The 24,161-nt window shown below is 55.8% G+C and overlaps 1 protein-coding gene across 11 annotated transcripts in view; it reads right to left on the reverse strand.

Moving 5' to 3' along the window:
* The window catches only part of NRXN2 (neurexin 2), a 109,540-nt gene that overhangs the window by 49,569 nt on the left and 35,810 nt on the right, over window positions 1-24,161 (reverse strand). For 6 of the 11 annotated variants that reach the window (XM_036861697.1, XM_036861711.1, XM_036861704.1 and 3 more), the window contains exons 7-11: window positions 18,108-18,152; window positions 10,445-10,606; window positions 9,319-9,757; window positions 5,474-5,860; window positions 5,108-5,311 (exon numbers count right to left, since the gene is read on the reverse strand). In XM_036861697.1, the coding sequence (XP_036717592.1) occupies window positions 5,108-5,311; window positions 5,474-5,860; window positions 9,319-9,757; window positions 10,445-10,606; window positions 18,108-18,152 (1,237 nt within the window). The remainder of the gene's footprint in view (window positions 1-5,107; window positions 5,312-5,473; window positions 5,861-9,318; window positions 9,758-10,444; window positions 10,607-18,107; window positions 18,153-24,161) is intronic. The other 5 variants (XM_036861698.1, XM_036861705.1, XM_036861701.1 and 2 more) reach the window with 2 other exon arrangements.

The following is a 24,161-nucleotide window of genomic DNA, read 5'->3' on the forward strand; positions in this document are numbered from 1 at the left end:
TGAAATTGGGGCTTAGGGCCCTTTGGACGCCTGTCCTGCTCCATCAGACCCAGACAGCTTGGGGCTGCAGAAGGTCCTGCAGGAAGAGGCAGAAATGCTGGGTCCTAATCTCATCATGTGACTGCGGGCAAATCTCTTCTCTCCGAGCCTCAGCTCCCCTCCCTGTGAGCTGAGGGTCTTGAACAAGAGGATCCTAAGCTGGGAGAAAGAAAAGGTGTCCACTGGGCTGGCCCTTGCCTCTGAGACAGGGGCAAGTTCCAGGCCTCTGTTAACAGCAATATCCTGCCATCCTGTGGCTCCTCCCGGAACAGGCTCTGCCCACAAAGCCCAGGAGGCAAAGAGGGGTGGGGGCACCTGGCATCCCCTGGGCCCTGAAGGTTCCTGCAGCGGAGGTGAAAGATTCCCCTGTGGCTCTGGGGGCATGGGCCCCTCGGGCAGTACAGCTGAGCCCCACACGCGTTGTCAACCGCAGCAGAAGAGTGGGGGGAGCAGCCGGGACCTTGAGCCACAGCCTGGCACCAAGGGAGGGGCAGAGGGAGGTCAAGGGGCAGATACAGGGGCAAGTCAGAAGTCACAGGGAGAGGAAGGAAGTGGAGAGGATGCAGAGAGAAAGGAGGAAGAAAGGGCAAGCAGAGGGAAGGAGGAGCTGGACAGAGGGGGAAGGGGAGGATGTCGAGGTGAGGGCAGGGGTGCCAGGCCTGGAGTCAGGTCACGGGCGCTCTCTCAGGGCCAGCAGAGTCTTCACCAATGAAGGGTCCAAAAAAGAAAAAAGGGGGCTGGAAAGGCAGGCCGATCCCCTGTTGGAGAAGAGGCCTAGAGAGGAGCACAGCTCTTCCCCTCCCCAGCAGCGGAGCACCAGGAAGGGGGGGGGTGGTCCATCTGTCCAGAGAAGAGGTGTCGGCTCCAGGCCCACCCCCTTGCAATGACCCCACCCGCAGGAGCCCCTACTCCAGTGGGGCTTGAGGGCAGAAAACTCCCCTTGAAGATGGGCCCCCAGGAAGCAGCCAGCACCATCCCAGGGGAAAGCCAGGAACTGCGAGTAAGTGGGAGAAACTGCCCTCTGGTGCCCACACCCGCCCAGAGTGCAGCTCAGGGAGCTTTAACTGCTAACCTGTTGACTAGAAACCTACGCCTCAAGTTCAGCAAATGGACAGAAGCGATTGGTCTGCAGAGACCCACCAAGGTCCTGGCAGGACATGGAGACCGGGGTGATGGTATGAATGTGTGATAAGACTGGTGGGAAAAAGTCACCTGCATGGAAAGGAGCTCAGGGAAAGAAGCCAGGCTTCTCTTTCTGCAACCCACCTGCCCCCCACCCAGGCCCCGAGGACTGGAGGTGGGGGAGAGAGAACGAAGGCTCCAATGCAAGGAGCCTCAGGGCCCCGCTGGCTGGAGTCTTGGAGGTGACACCGCAGAGTGGCAGCGTGCACTCCGGCGCAGCCCTCGTTCACAGCCATCTCCCCAGCAGCCCAGCCTCAGAAGCAGCTCAAGACCTACTGAACAGCCCCCCATGGAACAAGGCACCGTCCCATGGTCCCAGAGATTAAGGGGCTTTGGCATGTAATGTGCATTTAGCCGGCTGACAACACAAATGAGCGTCAGGCTTGCTCTGTCTGTACAGCTCGAGAGGGCAGAACTAGGTCCACAAGTAGGAACTTCAGAAAGCGAAGCTTCCACCAGGGAAGAACAACCCAGTGATTAGAATCACGGAGGTGGCCATCTCAGAGGTGGGGCGCTCCTGACACGGAAGGCGTCTGAACAGAGGTGGAGAGCCTCCCGTTGGTGGGGGAAGGCACAGAGGATGCACCCACGGGGGCGGGGTGAAGGAGGTGCCTTCTGAGGGCCCCTCCAGCTTGGAGATACTTCAGATACAATGCGCCGTTCATGTCATCCTCACTAGGAACTGGGATTGCCAACGGGCACACCTGGAGAAAGGCAACTCCAGGGGGGTGACGAGGGGCAGGCCAGGCTGGGCACTGGCCCCGGAGGCCACGCCCAAGGTAGAAGGAACCCAGGAACCCAGGTCACCCAGGAACAGGGTGAAGAATCCAGGGACTCTACGGTCCTCTAGGGACAGAGACCAACCACCCTGCTCAGGGCCCGTAGACAGCAGAGCTCCGGGAACTGGCTCAGCGTCGGCGGACGTGGTGGAGGCCGGGGCCGGGGCAGGAGGCACAGTCGGCTTCTCTGGCATCTCTGCCTGGATGGAGGCAGCAGCCTCAGGCCTTCTCGGCCCTCTCCAGCCCAGCAAACACCCAGGCGCCTGAGGCTGGCACTGAGCGCCTCCTCCCGCCACATGGCCAGGGCCAGCTCCGCTCTCTTCAGGACCAAGTCTGCGTCATTCCAGTGAGCCCCTGACATGCTGTGCAGCTGCCTGTGGGAGCCTGGCTTCCCTCACTACAAGATGGGACCACGAGGCCAAAGACCAAGCCCGCCGGGCTCCTCTCCATCCTCCAGCAGCAAGTCTGGACCAGGACCGGGGCCTCGGTGGAGCAGGCCCTGGGTAGCAAGCAGGATGGGGATAGAATGGGGTTCCTGAGGTGGGGCCAGCTTGGGTCATGCAATGTGGAAGCAAGTCCCGGGCCTGGCTCTAAGCTTAGGTCCCTGTCCCAGTACGATTTCCCTTCCAGTCAGCTGGGTCAGTCTTTATGTGTGTGTCTTGCATCTATATAACGTCTTCACTCCCACTATTCCATTTGAGCCTCAAAACCACCACAGAAAGGAGGCAGAGTGGGGCTCCTTATCCCCACTTTACAGACAAAACAACAGAGGCTCAGAGAGGGGAAATGACTTACCCAGCAGTCTAGGAGACCAGGGCGAGAACCCAGATCTTCTGGCCCCAGGCCCAGTGCTCTTCCCATCATAGCCTGAGGCTGGTGGCTGGGTGTGGACCACCTGTGTGCTTGTGTGGTTCACACAGAGGTCACATGCCTCCCTGCACACACATCACCTGGTGTCTGTGGACAGGTGTGTCTGCAACAAGCATCTGGTCACGGCTTGTCATGAGCCGTTAGAGATGGCATCGCCGTGGATGGAGGTGGGCACAGCAGGCAGCGAGAGAGGTGGGAGGACTGTCCTGCTGGCCACCTTGTTCCTTAACTTCTAAATACTTATGTGACACAGACAGAAAAGCATATCCATGGGAAGGAGAGGGTAGATCCTGAGGGTGAAAGGTCCCGAGGGCCCCCCAGAGGGCACTGTCCTGGCCAAGGCTGCTGCCTCCTGTCGAACCTGAAGGAACCCACGCTTCTTCACAGGCAAACTAAGACAGTCCAAATGAGGGAGAAGCATCTGCTTTCCCTGCAAATAGAAGGCCCCAGATTTCCCCTGCAGTGTCCCCACCAAGTACAGAGCCACGTGCTTACCACACCGAGAACACACACGTGCCAGGGTGAAGGGGTACCTCACCCTGGGTACACAAACCTGGGCAGTCTGAGAACCGCAGGGCCACGCACGGGGTCCTGGGCTGGCGCCTTCCTCCTGTGACCGTTTCAGGGGTGCCAGGGGCCGCTGTACAGACCCGTGGAGCACTGGCCAAAGGGTGTCTCCCATCCCGCTTCCCACTGCCACCCACCACCCACCCACTCTGTAGGCTGTGATTGCGGTTAGAAGCTGAGCTTCAGGGAACCCTAAAGTTCCCCACCTCTGGCGCCCTGGCCGCCTGCACACCTCCCCACCTCCAGCCCCCGCCTCACTCAGCAAATTTTTGTCCTAGGAGTACAAAGGCCAGGTGGCCAAAAGGGGAAAGGACACAGTATAAATTTATTAGCAAGGTAATGGGTCCCCAAAAGGCCACAGTCTGTCCCCCAAATGCCCTGGAGACCAATGTTAGGATAGACTCCAGATAAATATTTAAAGCTCAAAGCTCCGTGTTCTCTCCAGCTGAGCATTCTAACCTGCTCAGAAGAGCCCAAATTCTCCTCCAGGCCCAGGACACAACAAGCAACCCCAGGGGCCTGAACTTCCCACATGACAGGTCCTTGGGTGCTATACCTCTATACGCTCAAAGGCTAGCCTGAAAGGGACAGATGTGACCCCAGCCTGGGCAGCTTAGGACCTCTAGCTTCCAGGGTTCCTCTGACTGAAAGCTCCATGATGGTGGGACCTCACCTTAGTCACTACTGTAGCCCCAGGTTCAGAACACACTGGCACTAAGAAGGTGTCCCATAAATATCAGCTGAATGAGTCGCCCTGCTGTTTTCCTTTTGACCCTGCCCACAGAGCTGAAGCCCACGTAGAGTCCAACAGGTCTCACGGTCCCGCCACATGGATGCCCCAGGGACTGCCAGGTGAAGCGGAGCCGTGCCTCTTCTGGGCAGGGGCAGAGGCATCGAGCCTTCAGGTGGCAAGGGCCCCTGATGCCCCTCCACACCCCAGCTCTGTTAGAGGCAATGAGGAAAGCACCGAACCTCGAACCTCGGGGCAAATGACCTGCGTTTGAGTCCGGGGTCTTCCCCGACCATCACTATAGCTTTGTGATATTGGACAGGCCAGTAGATGGATTTCACAATCTATAAAACAGGGGCAGCTATGGGGACTCACATGTGAAAGCAGACAAGGGGAAGATGGCATGTCCCCTTGTGCACCACACACACACACACACACACACACACACACACACACACACACACACACGGCTCTCTAAACGCAGAGCAGACGAGGGCGGCTGTGTGAGGGCTGGGTCCTCCTGTCTCCGGATCTGCCACTGCACTGAGCTTGGGCTGAGCACCAGTAGGCGTCTGCGAGCACTTCACGAATGAATGAACCAACATATGAGCGAGCGGATGAGCCGACAGCCAGGAATGAGCTATGTCCTTACATGTGTGCGCGCGGGACACGTGGCTCCGAGACCCAGGAGCGCCCCGGGAGGGTGGCTGTCACACCCCAGACACATTCGGGGTCCCCCTCCCCCAGTGCTGCCGAGCGCGAGGCATCGCCCTACACTGTGCGTCCTCGCTGGGACGACGTTCTCAGGGGCTCTGACCAGGGCTGGCACCTCCCCACCGCCAATCTCTCACTGGCACCACCACCAGCTTCTCCAGACAGAGGGGGTGTGGGTGAGAGGCAGGGTCGGGGAAGGGGCCAGGGGCACGGGCGGGGCGGTTACCGAGGTTGACGGTGAGCTTCATCTGGCCCCCGTCCAGCTCCAGGCGCAGGGTGTCAGCTGACTCCCTGGAGGTGGTAGCCATCATGAGCCCGTAGGCCCGCTGGGACATGAAGCGCAGAGACACGTCCTCCGCCTCCGTGTGCATGGCGTTGGGCAGCATGATCTTCATGTACATGGAGCCATCGTAGCTCAGGACCGTGGCCTCTGCCCCAGGAGTGGGGGGAGGGAGAAGGGGGGGTGGACAGGCAGAGGCCAGTAGAGGGAGAGAGAAGACCGAGAGAATCATTGCAGGGGTGGCAGGCCCAGGGCTGGTCTACGAGGGGCACAGGGACGGGCAGGGGGCACGGGGATGACGACCAGCCTCACCTCTCTCACAGACCCGCCCCAGAAAGCCGGTCCCGATGCAGTCACAGACGAAGCGGTTCCAGCCCTCTCGACAGACGCCGCCATTGCGGCAGGGAGCGGAGGTACACTGCTTCAGCGTCTCCCGGGAGCAGAAGGGGGCGACGCCCACAGCCCCCTGCGCCTCAGCCAGGCCCCGGAGGTCTCGGCTACGCCCGTCTATGAAGAGGTCCCGCACGCAGCCCACGTAGCCAGCCCGGAGCGCCGCCGTCCACACCTCCGGGGGCAGGGGCAGGTCCACCCGCCCGCCTTCAGGTAGGCCGCCCAGGTACAGCTCGCTCTCCAGGTCCAGAATCTCGCTCTCCCCGGTGGCCAAGAATGGCGTGCTGCGGCTGTTCACCGAGATGGAGCCTGCAGATGGAGAGAGAGTGGGCTTCAGTGGGGAAGGCAGGACCGAGAGACCCCACAGGCCAGAAAGGACGTCCTGCCCTCGCACCGCAGGCAGCCCCAGGCTGCAGACGCTGCTTGACAAAGGTGCCAATTTCAGGAACCAGTGTGAGCCAGCCCCAGCCCAGCTGCAGTGTGCAGTGGGCCTCTGTCCGGACTCCTCCGTCCCACCTGAGCAAGTCCTCAGAGGATGTACAGGAGGTGGACACACCCCCAAAGGGCTGGATCCTTCACATGTCCTTCCCCCAGCCAGCCCCTTAGACCAGGAGTCAGAGGCAGAGACCCCCAAGGAAGCTGAAAGGCTTGAATCCAAAGGGTTTCCCCCACTAACATTTATTGAGCTTTAATGACTATATGCCAGGCACTTAGCACTTCACGTATATCGTATCTCTTAAGTCTCACGGTAACCCTATGAAACTGGTCCTTTACGATCCCACTTTGAAATGGCAGATGCGGCTTAGAGAGACTGGGGAAGCTGCCCAAAGTGCCGCAGCGAGTAAGGACCAGAGCTAAAGTACCACCCAGGTGGCAGGACCCCAGAACCTGCATCTCCCACCCCCGGACCTGGAGAGGTAGGCAGGCGATCAGCTCCTGGAGCCTGTGAGACAGGATGGCAGCCAGGAAAAGGAAACCAAGCATGGAGTTTCTGAGTTGTAAGAGTTCTTTGGAAGGAGAGGCTGGTTATCTTAGAAAAAAGATTTGGGATCATGTGCGAGCTTCAAAGCCTTTCCTGAGATCTCAAGAAACCAAAACCTATACATTAGAAGCTTTATTCCGTTTGTAATTTTTATTCCATACATTCTCCTTCCGCTCTCCTTTCTCAAGTTTGGAAGAATTCTTTAAAAGATAAAAATAAAAAGTCCGACTGTCTCAGAGGGGCTAATAAAGAGAGGTAAGGATGGTTTGATCCACGCTAGGCCTGATCGGGCAGAGATTGGGGGTGGGGAGTGGTAAGAGACAGAGCGTGGGCACCAAGCGTGGAGCTGCAGGAACAGGACCAGGGCCTCCTCTGCACACTTGGCGCCTCATCTGGAGCACATGCTCCTCTGTGCAAACCCTTCCCTGCACCAGAGAGGCCCTTCCCCTGTGCCCCACTTTAACACCATGGTCCCTGGCTTGTCCTCCCTGACAAGGTTTCAGATCCCCACTCCCCCTCCCGGCCCCCCAAACATGGCCCCCAATCACCCACACTTCTATCTGTAGCAGGTTCCCCAGGTGCTTCCACCCACCCCCTGTGGGGCCTGCTGGACACGGACACCACCCAACTGGACTCTCCACAGACGAACAGAACATGAAAGAAGGAAGGGGGAGGAAGGCTATGGTGGGGAAAGGTTGTATAATGGAGAGTCAGCAAAAGGAAATTAAAGTGAATACAGGTCTTGTTTCAAGGTCACTCTAAAACATGGAAAGGGAACAAACCAAGTGTCCCACGACAGATGGGTGGATAAACAAAAGGTGGTCTATCCATACAATGGAACGTTATTCAGCTGTGAAAAAGGAAGGAAATGCCGTCACATGCTACAACGTGGATGAACCCTGGGGACATTATGCTAAGTGACATAAGCCACACACAAAAGGACAAATATTGTGTGATTCCATGTATAGGAGGTCCCTAGAATAGGCAATTCATAGACAGAAAGTGGGATGGTGGTAAACAGGGGCTGGGGGACAGGAGTCAGTGTTTATGCGGACAGAATTTCAGTTTGGGAAGATGAAAGCATTCTGGAGATGGAGGGTGGGGATAGTTACACAACAATGTGAACGCCCTTAATGCCACTGAACTGTGCACTTAAACATGATTAAAATGGTAAATTTTACGTTATGTATAAATTACCACAATAAAATTTAGAAACATGGGGAAGGTCAAAGAGAGCTTTGATGGAGTGACTGTCCCAAGTCTGTGCTGGTGTACACGAACAAATGTGGGCCATTAGAAATGGTCGAAGTGACCCAAGGACTAGCCAGGCCTGGTGTGTGGGCTCTGGAGATCGAGCAAGACTAAGGAGACCACTTCCTGAAGACAGAGAAGAGCGGAAGGCCCTGGGGTTCTATGCAAGGCCTGAGCAGATTTCCAACCTAGAGAGTTACAGATCCCCTGTGTGGAAACCCTGGGAGGCAACGAGTGCTCTGTGAAGACTCCCGGGTACCATCATGACACAAAACCAGGGGACGAAGCCATTTACCGCAAAGCCTGGGGAAGGCAACATTTCCCTGAGGAAGGGAGAGGAAGAAACAAGCAAGCCCATGAGAGGCCAACACCTCCAGGAGCCACGGCAGCCCCTTCCTCCCTGTGTGCGTGGGGACGCTCACTCCACCCAGACATGAAGGCCCCGTGCAGCGACAGCTGGGGGAGCATGAAAATTTAGTTGACATTGATAAAAGCTTAAATTGGATAATGTGTCAGTTCTCATTTATATCAATTCTTTCTCTTATGTCCAACAAGATGGAGAAGAGTAAAGAAGAGAATTAGGCAGAAAACAGGAAGAGGATGGGAAAGGAAGACTGAAAAGGAAGAGTGGAGGAGAGGTGGCAAGAAGCAGCAGAAGATTCAAGAACAGCACCTGCCCGGCCCCAGTGCCCTCCGCCCCGCTGCTTTATTGTGTAAGAACCTCACCAGGCAGAGTGTGGTGTTTACTGTCTGTGTCTCCCCACTGGAGCATGAGCTCCGGGACAGCCAAGACTCCAGCTCACCACTGCCCCATCCCAGCACCCTGGACAGCGCCTGGCGCACAGTAGGTGCTTGCTGAATATTTGAGTGAGTTTATAAAGAAGGTTGAATGAATCTAGATAGAAGGGAGGCAAGGTTGGGAAGTTTTTTTAAGAGAACAAGATAGGGACTTCCCTGGTGGTCCAGTGGTTAAGAATCTGCCTTCCAGTGCAAGGGACGCAAGTTCGATCCCCGCTCAGGGAACTAAGATCCCACATGCCGCAGGGCAACTAAGCCCACGCACCACAACTACAGAGCCCATGCACCTTGGAGCCTGCACGCCACAACTAGAGAGAAGCATGCACACAGCAACTAAGACCCGACGCAGCCAAAAATAAATAAATATAAATAAATAAATAAATAAATGTTTTAAAAAGAGAGAGAGAGAACGGGATAACCACTGTGTTCGGCACTGCACTAATGCTTTTCCAGGTGTTCTCTTGATTTTCCCTCCTGAGGACCCAGTTTAACGATCCTTTTATAAAGAAGGAAACTGAGGCTGCAGGGGGTTGAGTGACGGCCTAGAGTCACACATGCAGGAAGTGGGAGCGTGAGGTGTGTGCCCGGGTCCGACTGACTCCGTTCTTTCCACCAAGGCACCACGCAACAGGGACAACAGAGGGGCCGGGAGGGCCAGGGGAGGGTGGGAGGAGAACAGCCCGGGTGGGTGGAGAGGGGCGGTCAGGGGAAAGGGGAAGGTCCAGAGGCCTCTGACCTTTGCGCCCGTCCCTCTGGAAGTCCACATGGCACCACTCGCCGTCGTTGACCTTGCGGCTGGACGCCCGCAGCTTGATGCCCCCAGACCCCATGTCCAGCAGAAGGTAGAGGTAGCCGTCCAACAGCTCCATGGCAAAGTAGTCAGCCCGCTGGGCAGCGCTGTGGCTGCCGGCCCCGGCCCCGGCCCGCCGGCCCTGGCTGAAGAGCAGCAGCCCGTTGGGCTCGGTGGTGCGGAAGTCTAGCGAGATCGAGCCGGTGCGCTTGGCGCTCCAGCGGGGCAGCGCCACAAAGGCCTCAGGGCTCTCGAAGGTCACAGGGTCCAGGGCAGCCACATCCTCACAGCGGAACGACAGGTCCCCCTGCAGCTTCATCTTGGGGTCTCCTTCCTTTGCCAGGCGGGATAGCTCCAGCTTGAAGTCATTATTCTTATAGACCACCTGCAGGGAGGGGAGGGGGTGGGCGGTCCAGGATGAAGAAGAGGAAGCAGTTTAGGGCCTGGCCACTCCTGCCTGGCGGCACGGGCCCCTGCCACCCAGCCCCAGGGCCCCACTCCACACCCCAGACCGTTGTTCTAGAACTGCACGAGTAGAGGCTGTGAACAGCACCTCCCTTGCCCCACTTATTTCTCTGTCCTGTCTCCCTGCCCAGCACGAGCACGGCGGCCCTCGGGGCTGCTGAATTGCAGTTCATAATAACTGCAGGACAGTTGCCACTGACGTCTGGTTGACATTTACGCTCTCATCTGCTCCTCACAGCCGCCTTGAGAAGTAGGTACTGACCACTCGTCTTACAGACGAGGAAACTAAGAGTCAGACAGGTCAAGGGACCCGGCCAAGGTCATGGAGCTAGTGAGTGGGCCTTAAACACAGGTCTTTAGTGTTCACGTCCACCACTCTCGCCTCTGTACACAGCTGCCTCGAGGGTCCTCTGAGAGGATGGAGGCCTTTGGGGCTCAAGGAAACAAGAGAGGAGAAGCCGGAGTCAATGGGCCTTAGGTTTTGAAGAGAGGAGATCTCCCACCACTGACCGGAAGGAAGAGGCCCCTGGCAGCTGGCCGGTCAGACCGAATCACACTGCAGACAGGGTTCCCGGGCTGCCCCCGTCCCCCTCCTGGCCCTACTCACATCCTTGAGGCAGCCCATGAAGTTGTTGCTGACGGGCGAGCCCGGCAGGTCCGCTGTGTTGGGGCTGCCCCCAATGTAGAAGAAGTCGTCAGAGCCCAGCATGGTGTAATCCTCCTGCGTGTATCCTGTGGTGGTCAGGATCCCGTCCACTGAGATGGTCACCTGCCCAGCCCAGGGAGGGAGGGGGAGAGACAAGGAGACAACCGGCATCAACTCCCTGGGAAGAGCCTCGGGCTGGGCAAGGGAGGGGCCGGGGGGCAGCAGGGGAGGGGGACCCCCCCCATTTTTATGTCTGCTTGTCTCGGAGGAGGAACAGTGGGGGTGGGGGGAGGGAAGTGGGGGAAGGAGGCAGCACAAGATTTGATGGTTTCAGGGTGGGTTAAGGCCCAGCTCGGCAGGCAGAGGCCTGAAGGGCACTCGAAGTGCTCACTGTGAGTAGCACAAACAAGTGGCTCCGGACGGAGTGGGAGCTTCAGGAAGGGCCCCATTAGGGCAGGATGCAAATGGCGCCCCCGATTCTCTCCTCTTGAAGGGGTCTCTGGACCCCCATGTGATCTCAGAGCATCTTTCATAAACAAGGCAGAGAACATCCGTTCTCCTGGGGTCCTGGTGGCTTGGACTGCCCTGCAGCTTTCCCTGCAGGGCGTGCAGGAGTCCTTTCAATCTTAGCCAGGAGGGAGGTGGACAACCGCAAGGGCATGAGGAACAGGAGCCCCGATATTCCTGGGGAGACCTGGAACTTCCTGGGGGACACACAGCGCCCTTGAGGGCTGATTCCTACCAGCACCCCCTAACTGGTCCTAGCCCCCTTGCTGAGTCTGTCTCTTTACTCTCTGAGTCACTCCCTTGTCCCCCAAGGAGAGGGCAGCCACTGGCCTATTCATCAGTCTGCCTGATTCATTCACCACCACCATCAACGGGGCCAGGGTAAGGAACAGAGGGGGACAGGCTAACCTCATGTCACCTTGACCCTGGGCTGAAAAGTCAGGTAAGAAAGCAAGATGGGTAGGGATGGGAGCATACCTGGTGCTCTGAGGAGGTGAAAGGGGCTCAGCAGTGGCCTGGAGAAGGCTGAAGTGACCGTGGGGGGCAGTGACAAGTACAGCGAGCTCCATGATTCCCTGCTCCCCAGGCAAATGTCCACCGAACCCCTGAAAAGCCTAGCCGTAGGAGCACCCCACACCCAGCCAGGTTGTGGCGAAGAGCCAAGGCCGGGGGACCATAAGCCCCCACTCTCTGAAGGCTGTGGATTAGGACAGTCAGGCTCCTGCAGGGGTGATCAGGAAGCTGGCTCGCGGTGAACCCAACACTGTGCTTCTGCAGGCCACAGCTCACCCCACTCCCACACTCCAAACATGCCTCAGCACCCCCTTTTTGGGCCAAGTCTGGAGATTGGGGCCTTCCAATCACAGCCCGTGATGTCCTCCCCACATCAGTCCATACCCACATGCCACCAGCCATCTTCCAGTGACTGGTCGCCAGGGTTCCACTGTTGCAGGGCCGCAGAGTGCGGGTTAGGAACACCTAAGGGACATGGGCAGAACGGGGCCAAGGGGAACGTCCCTAACAGGCCCCTCGAGTCCCCCTCGTGCTGGGCTGGAGCCTCACAGTGAGAGGGGTGGGGCCGAAGGGGCCCCCTCCTGGGAACCATCAAATCTTGTGCTGGGGGGACTAGGTTCAAGGACAGAGGTAAGGGGGTGTCTTTGTGGAAGCGGGCACTTTGAAGCTTTTGGGTCTTGTTTCGAGGGGAGGGCTGGTCATTATTGTTTATTTCTTCTTCCCTCCACCCCACCCGAGGCTAGGAAGTGGAGATCTGGGTGGAAAAGGGAAGGGTCAAAGTATTAGTCACAAAAACATGCAGACAAGATTAGAACAGGCAGAAGGGGGCTGGAGAAAGGGCAGAAGGGGGCTGGGACACAGAGATGGGGGTAAGACAGGGAGGCAGGGGGAAGGGGCCTCCATCCTGCCCTCCACCTCCACTCCCGGGGCTGCACTGAGAGACCAGGAATTGGGCCACTATTAGTTCCTGAGCCTGTGTCTGGTCACCCCAACTAGACAGTCAGCTCCTGAAGGCCGGGCCCCTGGCCTGATGTGTCCCTGTAACCCTACTAATCCCAGCACAGTCCAGGGGACACGTCTCCATCATTAAAATGAATGTCAAGTCACCTTGTGACCCAGGGCCACACTTGGCTCTCACTTGCCTGTGTCCCATCTATGAACCCGGCGCCTCGGGGGCCTTTGGTGGACAGAATCTCAGTCCTCCGAGACTGCTCTGATGGGACGACCCTGCTCCTGTGCATGGGGAGGGCCCTCCCGGCCCCAAAGCTCCCCCGGAAGAGGCTCTTCCTTGCTCTACATATACGTCAGCCTACCAGCAGCCTGAGCCGGTCAGCTGTCTTCCTTCCCCAGAAGCCAGGGCGCCAGCTACTGGCATCTTCCTCACCCTATGGGCCCTCTTCCGCCAGTCGATTCAGCCAGCTCACCTGTCTTCGCCCTCAGAGTTAGAAGGACCTGACTTGGGGGGGGGCCCTCCTCAACTCCCCTCCAGACTGGGCACAAATCTGACCTTGCCCGCCATGGCTTTACGCAAATCACCACCACGTGGTGCCCCCTATTGGGAAAGGGCTGCCTTAATCCCTTTTGTATCTGTCCCTATTTTAGAGCCACCCTGGCCCAGGGGGTGGGGAGAGGGTAGCAGGAGGCAGGGTAACACGGGGTGCACAGAGGAAGGGGGGTGGTCAGCCTGGGGGTGGGGGAAGAAGAGAGAGAAAGGGGGAGACGGGCACCGGGTAGAAAGGAAGCCAAGGGTCGGGGGAATGGAGGAAGGTCTCTGGGGAAGGCAAGGAGGGAGATGACTGAGATTAGTAAAACCCGACTGTTCCCTCAGACAAATCAAAGTCCAGACACAAAAATGGCAGGTTCGTTAGTAAAAGCAGGAAACAGGGGAATAATTCCCCCGGTCCCCCTCCACCCCAGGGGTTCATGATGCCCCTGCCCCCCAATCCCCCCGCGCAGCTTCTGGAAGGGGTGGGGCCAGCAGGGGAAGAGGGCAGAGGGGGGGCATGCGACACAGAACAGCCATCACAGCTAGGACGCGTGCAGGTTAGAGGGCCAGGATGGGGGGCCTGGCCCAGCAGGACAGGCGAGAGAAAGGCAGCCACAGGTGGGAAGGCGTGCGGGACCGGGGGGCATTGGGAAGAACCGAGATGGAGGCGAAAGAGCTGTAGGGGTGCAGGAAGGAGAAGCTTCCTTTCAACGGAGGAAGGGAGAGGAGCCACCACTAGAACAGAGACATGTACAGGTTGCAAAAGAAAGGGATGGGACATTAGACTCAGACCTCCCTCCCCAGAGGGTGACCCAGACACTCATTCCCACCACCCATTCACCACTGATCACGGATCACTGAGCCCAGACACACCTGCTCACACATCACGTCTTACTGAAGGCAGTGGGAGGGAGTCCTGACAGGCTCATTTCCAAGCAGAATCCTTTTTGTCATCAGGACCACGGCTAGCACCCCAAGACACAGCAGATACTCTGCACCCAACCCACACCAATCCACGCAACACAGACAGACTGGGCCCTGAGTGGGGCTGAGTAGGACAAGAGGAATGAGCCACAGCTCTGCCCTGGAAGAGCCACGCCCAGCCAGGGATGAGGGGAAGGAGCACAGAAGACTCAGGAGCCCAGCGCCCAACCTCCACTGTTCCCCAGGGACGGGGAGGGTGGCTGGAGGTGGCTGCAAGGGGCAGCCTATGACCTGGGTGGGCTCTCAACCCTCCCTACTGGCCCCACCTCTCTTCTGCTCTGCTCTGCTCATCTCCCCCCTTAGGCAGGCTGCTAGGATGTGAAACCAGGTCTTGGCCACAAATATCTCCACTCGGGCATTCCATGCCCACCACACCCCCGGAGGAGAGGCTGGGGAAGAGGAAAATACCCCTCTGACATCATCCAGAGCCTTTCCCAGCTCCCTGCTATGATCACAGGGTCGCTGACCTTCCTGGGAGGGGGATTATTTGGGGGAGAATAAGACTTGGGGCAGGTGTTGTTAACCTGTAGGCAGGCTAGATGGGCTTTGGGGAGTCATGACACCCCTTGGCATTGTATGCAAACTGCTTCAATGGGCTTCTTTTTCCTGTGAGAGTCCACTGCTGCCACCAAATTCTCAAAAAGCTCCTGAGCCAAAGACGGGTAAGGACAACTAGTTTAGGAAGAAGGTCCTGGCCTGCCCTTAGGACTGCGGACGTGGGAGTAGGGCATGAGGACGGGAGGATGGCCGAGGGAGCGTGTGCAGCCCTGTTCCATGTTTGACTTTAGCCATCTGCTTGGGGTGGGGAGAAGCTGAGAGAGAAACAGGTTGGAAAGACACACCAGGAAGATGACCTAACCAGCAGTGGTAGCCCCACAGTGAATCCTGACGACTGGATTTAATAAAGTTTGGGAACAGAAACTTCAGGTCACAAATCCTGAGTTCTCCTATGGCCTTTACCACCTTCCAGAACAATCTCATTTTACATCTCTGACTCTCGTCTGTAAAAGGGGTTTAACAACTTCCATCACTCCTGCTTCTCCGAGGCTTACTATGAGGATCAAATGAGATCAATAAAGTGAAAGCACTGAACTCTTCCACTACTTGCTATGTGACCCCAGGCCTTCTTGGGCCTCAGTTTCCCCATCTGTTAACTGGGAATAATCTCTGCCTGCTGCCTGCAATCTAGGCATTCGTCGAGTTTAAATGATATTCAAAAGGTGAGAGCTATTTAGAAGAAGCAAAGCCTCCAGTGTCACGAGCAGAGAACACTTCTTTCAGCCTGACCACACCTGACCCAAACCTCTCTACTGGTTGGCCTTTTTGATCCGGATCCACCCTCTCCCCCAAGAAGGAATACTCAAATAACAAAAAGAGTCCATATAAAGAAGTTAGTAAAAATAAATACAAAACCAACCAGAGCCCGGCTGAGGAACGCCCGGGAATCAGAGCAGGTTGAACCCTGTCTCTTCGGGTGCCCGGTTGTCTGACTCCATTCTTGGCTGAAAGAGCTGATCCCTGGGACAGGTATCTGAGGCTTTATGAGGCGACTCAGGCCACCCACGGGCACCAGCTCTGGTCGTCAAGCAGTGACGCTCACGCTAGAACGCGTGGACTTTGGAGACTTAGAAATTCACAGGGACTTTCCTGGCAAGGGCTGAAACCAGACAGGGCTGTTTGCTTCTTGACCAACTTAACCAAGTCATTCCATCCTCCCCAGGCCCGATTCCTGGGGCATTCTGGGGTTTCATGTAGTTATTTTGGGACTGATTCCCAAGAAAGGACGGTAATAGGATCTCCAATGGGGCCAGATATGCTGTATTCTCCAGGGTTTGCTATGAGAAGGGAATTGCTTCTTTACAAAACATCCCTGCCCTGGAAACACGGAGATAATCAGTTAACATCTCATAAAGCTTAATAAAATTATAATTCCCTTTACAGAGTACAGACGCTTTCACTTCCATTCCCCTTCTTGATCTTCACACTGACCCCATGACATAGGCAATGCAGGTGTATCAGCAGCTCGTTTGGTAGCTGAGGAAACAGCTTTAGTCCCAGTTCACACAGTTTTTAACTGAATTGAGACTAGAAGGAAGGGGAGGTCTGTAGGGCCCTGATTCTCAGATGGTATCCCCAGGGGCTGGCTTTATCTTGCCTCCCTTCTGTCCCCAAAGTCACAGTTCGGCTGTCTAGTGAAGCTCTGTGAAGAAAGAGTTCCAAATGCCCAGCTCCTAACAGGTACTCAGTGGCCTGGCCTGAGGCGTGGCAGCACCGAACTCCTAGCAGCAGCAGCTGGAGAACAAGGTCTGTGGAGGGGCCGTGCTGGGACCACCACATGGCTCCACCTAAACACTGGGACGACAGAGTGGCCAAATGAGGTCTTGGACCGGGGAGGGCTAGGCTGGCCGTGGCCACAGGCACTAGCTCAGGACAGGGCAAAGGATGGGACCACCACAGGTCCGTGGGTGCAGGGAAACACAGACCTGCAAGAGTATCAGGACAGGCCAGATGTGGCCTCAGAGGTACATCCTCCTGGGGAGGTGGGGGAGCCACTCAGACAGGGAGCCTCGGCTCTCATGCTTCCCTCCTCTCCAGCCAGGCAGCTACGCACACCTGGGAGGCTGGGAAGGCCAGGCAGCTGCCCCAAGCGGCGTGGGCCCCGTGGGAGCAGACACGTCCATCTGCAGGGTCCCCAGCCTGGTGTTCAGTCACTCTGCATTATTAATAGGCGATGACTAACCGCCTGCTGCCGCAGAGCCAGGACAGGGCAGGCAGGAGGGAATCCCGGGGTATGGCGCACAGCAGGGCCTGCAGGCATACGCTCCAAGGTGAGGCGAGGAGCAAAGGGCCAGCCTCAGCTTCTTCCCTGTTCCTGCCCTCCCTGTCTCCACAGCCCACCTCCTAAGAGCCCTCAGCAGCTCAGAAGCACACAGTCACGCAGCCCCCAGCTCACACCGGCGTTTACACTTGTAGAATCACCAGCAGAGAATCACAAACACACAGTACAGTCTCCCACTAACACCCCCTAAATGTCACACCAACATTTACACACAGTCGCACCCACACACCAACACACACCAGCTGCGTCTACACAGACACCCACACCAACACTCACCGGGACTGAGCCCAACCCAAACAGAGGAGCTTGGCGACAAGTACCCCGACTTCACCCCAGCTGGGCCTCCTCCTCTCACCCCCTCAACAGGGAAGGGAACCAACCCCAGTCAGAGGCCATGCGGGACAGGCAGGGGGCAGACAGGGGACAGGAGATGGAAGGGAAGGAAGGAAGACAGTGTGAGACACAGTGTTAGTCAGAGCAGCAGAGTGGTGGGGGAATGGGACACTGTCCCTGGAGGGGGGAAAAGACCATTCATGCCATGCAGGGTGTCGGGGGAGACGGAACCAGGACCCCTCAAGACTGAGAAGTGAGGGAGGGGATGCCGCTTCTTCCCTGGCAGCCAGCATGGGGCAGCTCCTAAACTGGTATGAATGGTGATTTGAAGGAGCTCTGGACCGGCCCCAGATGGCCCTGCATCCCCCAAGGCCACCTCCCTCGCTGCAGCCTATGGAGCTGGCTGCCACTGGAGGCCTCACCCCCAGCCCCCTCCCCCAACTCAAGGGGCCTGTCCGGGAGCTGACAGTGAGCAGAGCGTAGCATGTCATGGGATGGTGTTTTCCATGGATTTTCAGGAGACCAAGAAAGAAACTAAATCAAAGAAAAGAAACAAGGGGCAGGGCAGGGGAGAAAAGGAACAAAATAAAGCAATAAAATAAGCAGCCTGGCATCGGGGCTGGTCTAACCAGAGCCGATGAACATAGGGCCTGCCCCAGGTCTCTCTGACCAGGAATCTGAATTCAGAAGTGGGGGGTTAGGGCAGGGACAGACCAAATTCCTCAATTTCCGTTTGTCTTTTGGATTTGAGTTTGAACCAAAAAAAAAAAAGAAAGAAAGAAAAGGGAAAGAGGAAAACTAAAAGAGAGAAGCAAAATCTAAAGATTGTCCAGGATGCAGAAAACAACTGGAAGAGCAAAACAACCAAAACCAAACGGGGAAAGGAAACGAAAGAGGGAGAATCGAACAGTTAAAAAAACCCACGGCAAACCAAACGGTAAGACAATTAGAGTGATATCTACCAGATAATGCAGTTTGTTTACCATAGCGTGTCCAATGCCTGCGTGCTTCACCGGAGATATGGGGGAAGGGGGTGGGGGGTGGGGTCAAAGAAAACAACAAAGACAACAACGAAAGAACAGAATGAAAAGAAAAGAAAAAGAAAATGACCAACTGTGAAACTCAAGGAAGGAGGAAAAATATATATCCATATATGTTTGGTTGTCTGTTCAGACCCTCCCACCTTAAGTTCAGCTGAAGTATTTTGTTTAAAGAAAATTAAATTATAATGGGAGGGAGAAATAAAACACACACAAAAATTAAATCCCTTCTCCCAATCCCCCCCCAACCCCTCCTCTGGATTCCTCTCCCCTCCACCATCCCCTCCGGGAAGAGCCGGCTGCAGAGAAGGGGAACAGTTAAAGACCTTGGTTAGTAGAGAAGAAAACAACAAAAGAACTGGACCAGGAAAGCAAAGACTTAAAGATGGCGACATTCCGCAGATGAGACAGAAAGGTTAGTTCGGTTTTTCACTCATACCTTGCCCCACCTGTCCCTGCCCATCCCTTGGTCCCCCAGGTTATAAGCGTGTTAGTCACACACACAGAGTTGGCAACGGGGTTTTCCAACAGAAGGTGAGAGAGGGAAGGCAGGCGGTTAAGAAGCAGACCCAATTATGCAGTATTAGTAAGTCCTATGGGCTGAAATGTTAGGGAGTTGAGGGGAAGGGAGGGAGGGGAACAGGGGTGTGAGAAAGGGATGGGCTATTGACTCAGGGAATGGACGGATGGGTTTGTTGGCTAACTGGTCAACCAGATGGCTTTCCAGAGAACTGGCTAAAGAGCAAGTTGGTACTGGCCAACTGGCTGACCAGTGACCATGTCGAGTTAATGGGTTAACTGGTTGGTGATGGGCCAGCTGGCTGTCAGACTGGGAGAAGAGTGGCCAAGGCCCCCAGAGAATCCCAGGACTGGCTCAAATGAGAGGCAATTTCATTTGGAGGCAAAGAGAAGGGGTTCCCAGGGAGCATAGGAGGCGATATGGGTGTCTGCTTTTCCTGGGGATGGAGGATAGCAAATAGATCCAGGGAGTCATGGTGGGGGGAGGGGCAGCTCTGTTTTTGGTGGGGGTGGGGGGGGTGGGGTAGGGTTGGGGTTTTTTCTTCCCGTTTCTCTTCCTTGAGAAAGGAAGAGAGAGCAAGTCACCACCAGAACAGGGAAAAGGAAACTTGCCCTCCATGGGCTGGCAGAAAGCTCACGCTCACATCAGAGCTAATCATCCCAAAACCTCTTCCCTCCCCTCCCTGCTCCCACCGAGAACTGCCTCCTCCTTCCTTCGTAAACTGACCTTTCAGAGCCCAGATTTCCCCCAGTTCTTCAATCATCCCACGCCTATTCTCTTATGCTCCTCTGGGCAGCTGTTCCTCCCAGAATGAAGTACCCCCTCACCACCACCGCTCCTGTAAGTCCCTGGAATTGGTCAGGCTTTCCCAGCAGCCCAGCCTCCTTCCACACACACCCCCAGACCCCTGCGCCTCCGCTCCCCACAGCCAGCAGCAAAAATTCACTCCCCCCACAGACCACACCATAAAAAGGAACAGAGAGGCCCACCTCTCTCTAAAATCCCTTACTCCTCTGTAAACTATAAGCCAGCTTCTTCTACCCGAGACTCTAGAGGCCCCGCCCCCATGTGGCTTTATATTCATTTCCTCTCCTCATGGTCAGAGAACCACCTTCAAAATTACCCTTTGAGGAGGAGATGGCGAAGGGGCTGAGGCAGCTTCACTTAGTGTATCAGAGATGTTGGGACACTACTGCTTGATGTCCATCAAATACTAAACTGTGCGCCCGAGAGTGTGATTGTGAGAAGGAGAGGTCTTCTAGAGACAGATCCATTAGTTAGAGAGTTATTATAACCAGTGGGCACAGGACTAATTCAGTAAGACAATTAATAAAGGCCTTGTATCATTAAATATAACAGAATTCAATACTAAGCAGCTAGAAGAAGTGCTAAATAACCAATATTAATTATTAGTGATGCAGAAACAGTTTACATAGCAGGAAGACAAGCGTCTAACTGCAGGTGCAGAGACTGGAACAGGGGATAACACGTGGTACAAGGACTGGTCCTATCAGCCAGTAGGACCGCTGGGAAATGAAGAGGCCAGCTACTCAGGACAAGGAACCATTAGCTTCAGGGCAGCTAAACCCATGGCACCAAAAAAGGTACAAGTGCTCTGGTATCACTGCACTAGTCAAACAAGATAGGGGGAAAAAGGCATTGGAGGTAAAAGTCCAGCTACTACTCTTTTTTAATTAGAACTGGTTGTGGAGACTAGAACAAGGAAAAAATAATTTTCGACTTTCATGGACAACTTCAATTTTTAACAAGTACAAGAGCGAATTAAGAAACAAGATTGAGGGAATTCCCTGGTGGTCCAGTGGTTAGGACTCCATGCTTTCACTGCCAAAGGCACGGGTTCAATCCCTGGTCAGGGAACTAAGATCCTGCAAGCCGTGCAGCACAGCCAGATTAAAAAATAAGAAAGAAAGAAACAAGATTGAGAGGGCCTTCCACTGATGTGTCAAGAGATCCGGGCTTCCTCTGATAAATAGCGAGGTTGTGGTGGGCGAGACGGGGCCCCTCTAGACCTAGGTATTGCAGATCCAGAACCCAGTCCATGGTGATCATGCCCGAGGGGGCAATTGTGGCCAAATACTACAGTGGAGCCTCCACTGGAACCCATCCTGGCACCTGTAACACAGCAGCCCATGCCTTCCCGAATGCCGGGATCGGGAGGGCTGAGGCTTCAGACTAACAGATGAGCAAGGAAAGCTTTGCCCCACCCACAGAAACAGCTAGAGGGCTCCTGGAGGCCAGGAGCACAAGGATGACGGTGCATGATGAGGGAGGAGGGCATCAAGTCACAGAGGGAAGAAGTCAGTCATTGTAGCAGGTATAACTTACCATGGCCAAGGGCCTTTGACAAAACTTTACCCCATCTTCACCTTGATCTATCGGCATAGCTCCAGCCCTTCAAGAAAGCCAAGAGGGGGATTATACACACAAATCACAAAAGTCTGAGTGAAGGCAATCTCTGTGGAGCTTGAGCAAGAGACGCTCAGGACAAAGAGAAGAGGACTCAGAGATAAGAGGGGCCCACTGGGCTTCCCTGGTGGCGCAGTGGTTGAGAATCTGCCTGCCAGTGCAGGCGACACGGGTTCGAGCCCTGGTCTGGGAAGATCCCACATGCCACGAAGCAACTAGGCCCATGAGCCACAATTGCTGAGCCTGCGCGTCTGGAGCCTGTGCTCCGCAACGAGAGGCCGCGATCGTGAGAGGCCCGCGCACCGCGATGAAGAGCGGCCCCCACTTGCCGCAACTAGAGAAAGCCCTCGCACAGAAACGAAGACCCAACACAGCCATAAATAAATAAATAATAATAAAAAAAAAAAGAGGGGCCCATTTTTCCAAGAGACAAGCAGAACATTTAGATGGTTCAAGATTTGGGAACACCCAAGAATGGCGGTACCACAAGACGAACGACAGGCACCTTAGCAGTGCGCACCATGGCCGGCAGCCAGGCCCTCCCGGGAGGCAGAAAGATGGAGTCAGACTCCCATCCTCCCACTTCCTGCGGGACAGCCTTGGGCCAGCTCTTCAACCTCGCTGGTGAAATAGGAGTATCTCCCACTTCACAGGATTGTTCGAAAAGTTAGGTGAGATACAAAAGAGAAAAGAGACCCTTGAACTTGGGGGTTCCGGAGGAGGAGAGATGTGAGGGTGCAATCTGAACAATGCTGTAAGAAAGGGACAGGTCCTGAGGAGACTCTGAGGGGGCGGGAGAGTAAAGTGAGGTGGAGTTTTTCCCAGAGGACAAAAGATATTTCTGGGCACCTATGAAATAGATCTGCTGGATCCTCATGTCCAAAACCTCACCAACTGGCTTCAAGAAAGAGCCCAAAGGAACCAGCAAAACCACTAGAAAAACAAAAACACTCAGTAGTTGCTGGTATTAAGCTCTCAAGGAGCTTACCATGTAGAAATAGAGAAAAGAGGTGAACACAAATTATTGACCATGCAGACGCAGTGTGATGATAGGGCCAGAGCACAGCAAAGAGGGAGACCGGCCAGGGGGCCCGGAGGATCAAGGAAGGCCTTACAAAAAAGGTGGCGGTTCAGCTGGGCCTGAAGGATTGGAAAAAAAAAAAACCCCACAACTAACAATAATGACGGCAGCAAGCCCTCCGCGGCTCACGCGGTGCCAGGCACAGGCCGTCGCCTCAGCTACTCCTCAAAGGCCCCTCTCACTTTGCACAGAGAGGTTACATTACTTGCCTCGAGTCACTCCAACTAGTGGCGGAGCTGGGATTTGAACCCAGTCTGTCCGACTCAAACCCCAGCTCTAGGGTTTCACCCGGCAGAAGGGAGGGTGAACGGTGGTGTTGGCGGGAGCTCTGTGGGAACGAGGTGGGCAGCTCGGGAAGCCAGTATAGACAGGGTGTGTAGAGCAGCACAGTTAGGCCCTAAGATGGGGCGTGTGACAGGCCGGAGAGACAGGGCAGCCCGGGCCGGAAGGTGGGGGAGGGAGTCCCAAGTGCCTGCCAGGCCCCATCCTTGGGGGATGTCTCTCCTTGGGGCCCAGAGGGGCTCCCGAAAATCTCCCCACTGAGGAACGGCCTCATGGGAGCTGGGCGGGTGGAAGCTCCACATGATATTTTGGGAGCCAGCTTGTCTTCCAGAGTTCGTGCTGGCTAGTGATGAAATGGGTTGGCACTCGGCTTACGTGGTGGGGGGAGGCATACTGCGTGTGGGAGGAGGGTGGGCCCAGGATTAAAAATAGGCCTCAGGGAATCCTCAGAGGGAATTATTCCTGCAAAGATCCCCCAAGAGACACCACCGGGCACAGGGTCCTCAAGGCTGGGCTCGGAGGGAGAGGAGGGCGAGAGCGGGGTGTGGTCTCAGTCAGGTGTCCTCCGGTGCTGACTGCAATGTTCTAGGAGTCTCTGGACGATTCCGGGGATCACTATCTGGTTCAGGGGAGGGGGGTGAAATTCTGCCTCCTTCCAGTTTCCCAAAGCTGCAGGACCAAGAGGAAGGGAGACCCCTCAGTGCTTGTCCTGGGGCAGGCTCTCCCCAGGAGGCAGCCTCCCCGGCTGTTCTAATCACTTGGGGAAAACAGCGTGGATCCCAGTGTCCTCAGATCCCAGCCATCCACCCTAAAGGCAGAAGCAAATGTCATTTCTTACCTCACCCCCCCATCCCCGTCTTTGCTCCTGGCCACTCCCAACCCAACGTCACTCCTAAGATCATAAAAGGATCTTTCCAATCCCAGGACACCACGTGGCCCCTGTATAAATGTGTCTGCACAGGGTTTCTCCCCTTCTTCACACTACTGACATTTGGGGCCAGATAATTCTTTGCTGTGGGGCTGCCCTGTGCATTGTGGGATGTTTAGCAGCATCTTGGCCTCTACCCACTACATGCCAGTAGCACCCTCCCTGAGTTGTGACACCCAAAATGCTTCCAGACATTGCGAAGTGTCTCCTGGGGGGCACTCCGCCCTCGGTTGAGAACCACTGCTCTAGGGACAACAGGACCCAATAAATTATTAGAAGCCCTGAAAGACAGGCACTCAAAAGGCCTGGTGAGGATGGACTTGGCCACAGGCTAGGCCCTGAGCAAGGGCAATGAATCCAGAGCAGAGCCTTAGGGCTGCCCTTCCATCCCCCTGATGGTCACAATGACCAAAAAAGGGCTGCAGCTCATATTTACGGATGTGGACTGGAGTCAAATAAATCTCTCCAGAAACCCTTTCTAAGGAGACCTCTCAATCAAAGTCTTAAAGCAGACACCCTCTTTGGCCCTGAAGGCTTATGTTCAGGTCAGCATGCTGACTCTGCTCTGACCCATCCGGCACAGCAGGCCAGGGGGATGTGGTCACCAGTTACCAGCTCAGACCCGGGACTCTGTGAGCCCCGGGAAGAGGCTACGATGGGTCCCTGTCCACACTCAGTACTGCTGAGGCCAGGCCTCACTCCCTCCGTATGGCGTCCCCGCCTTCCCTGGTCACAGAC

The sequence above is a fragment of the Balaenoptera musculus genome, chromosome 8, assembly GCF_009873245.2.
Source record: "Balaenoptera musculus isolate JJ_BM4_2016_0621 chromosome 8, mBalMus1.pri.v3, whole genome shotgun sequence".
In the NCBI taxonomy this organism is placed as follows: Eukaryota; Metazoa; Chordata; class Mammalia; order Artiodactyla; family Balaenopteridae; genus Balaenoptera; species Balaenoptera musculus.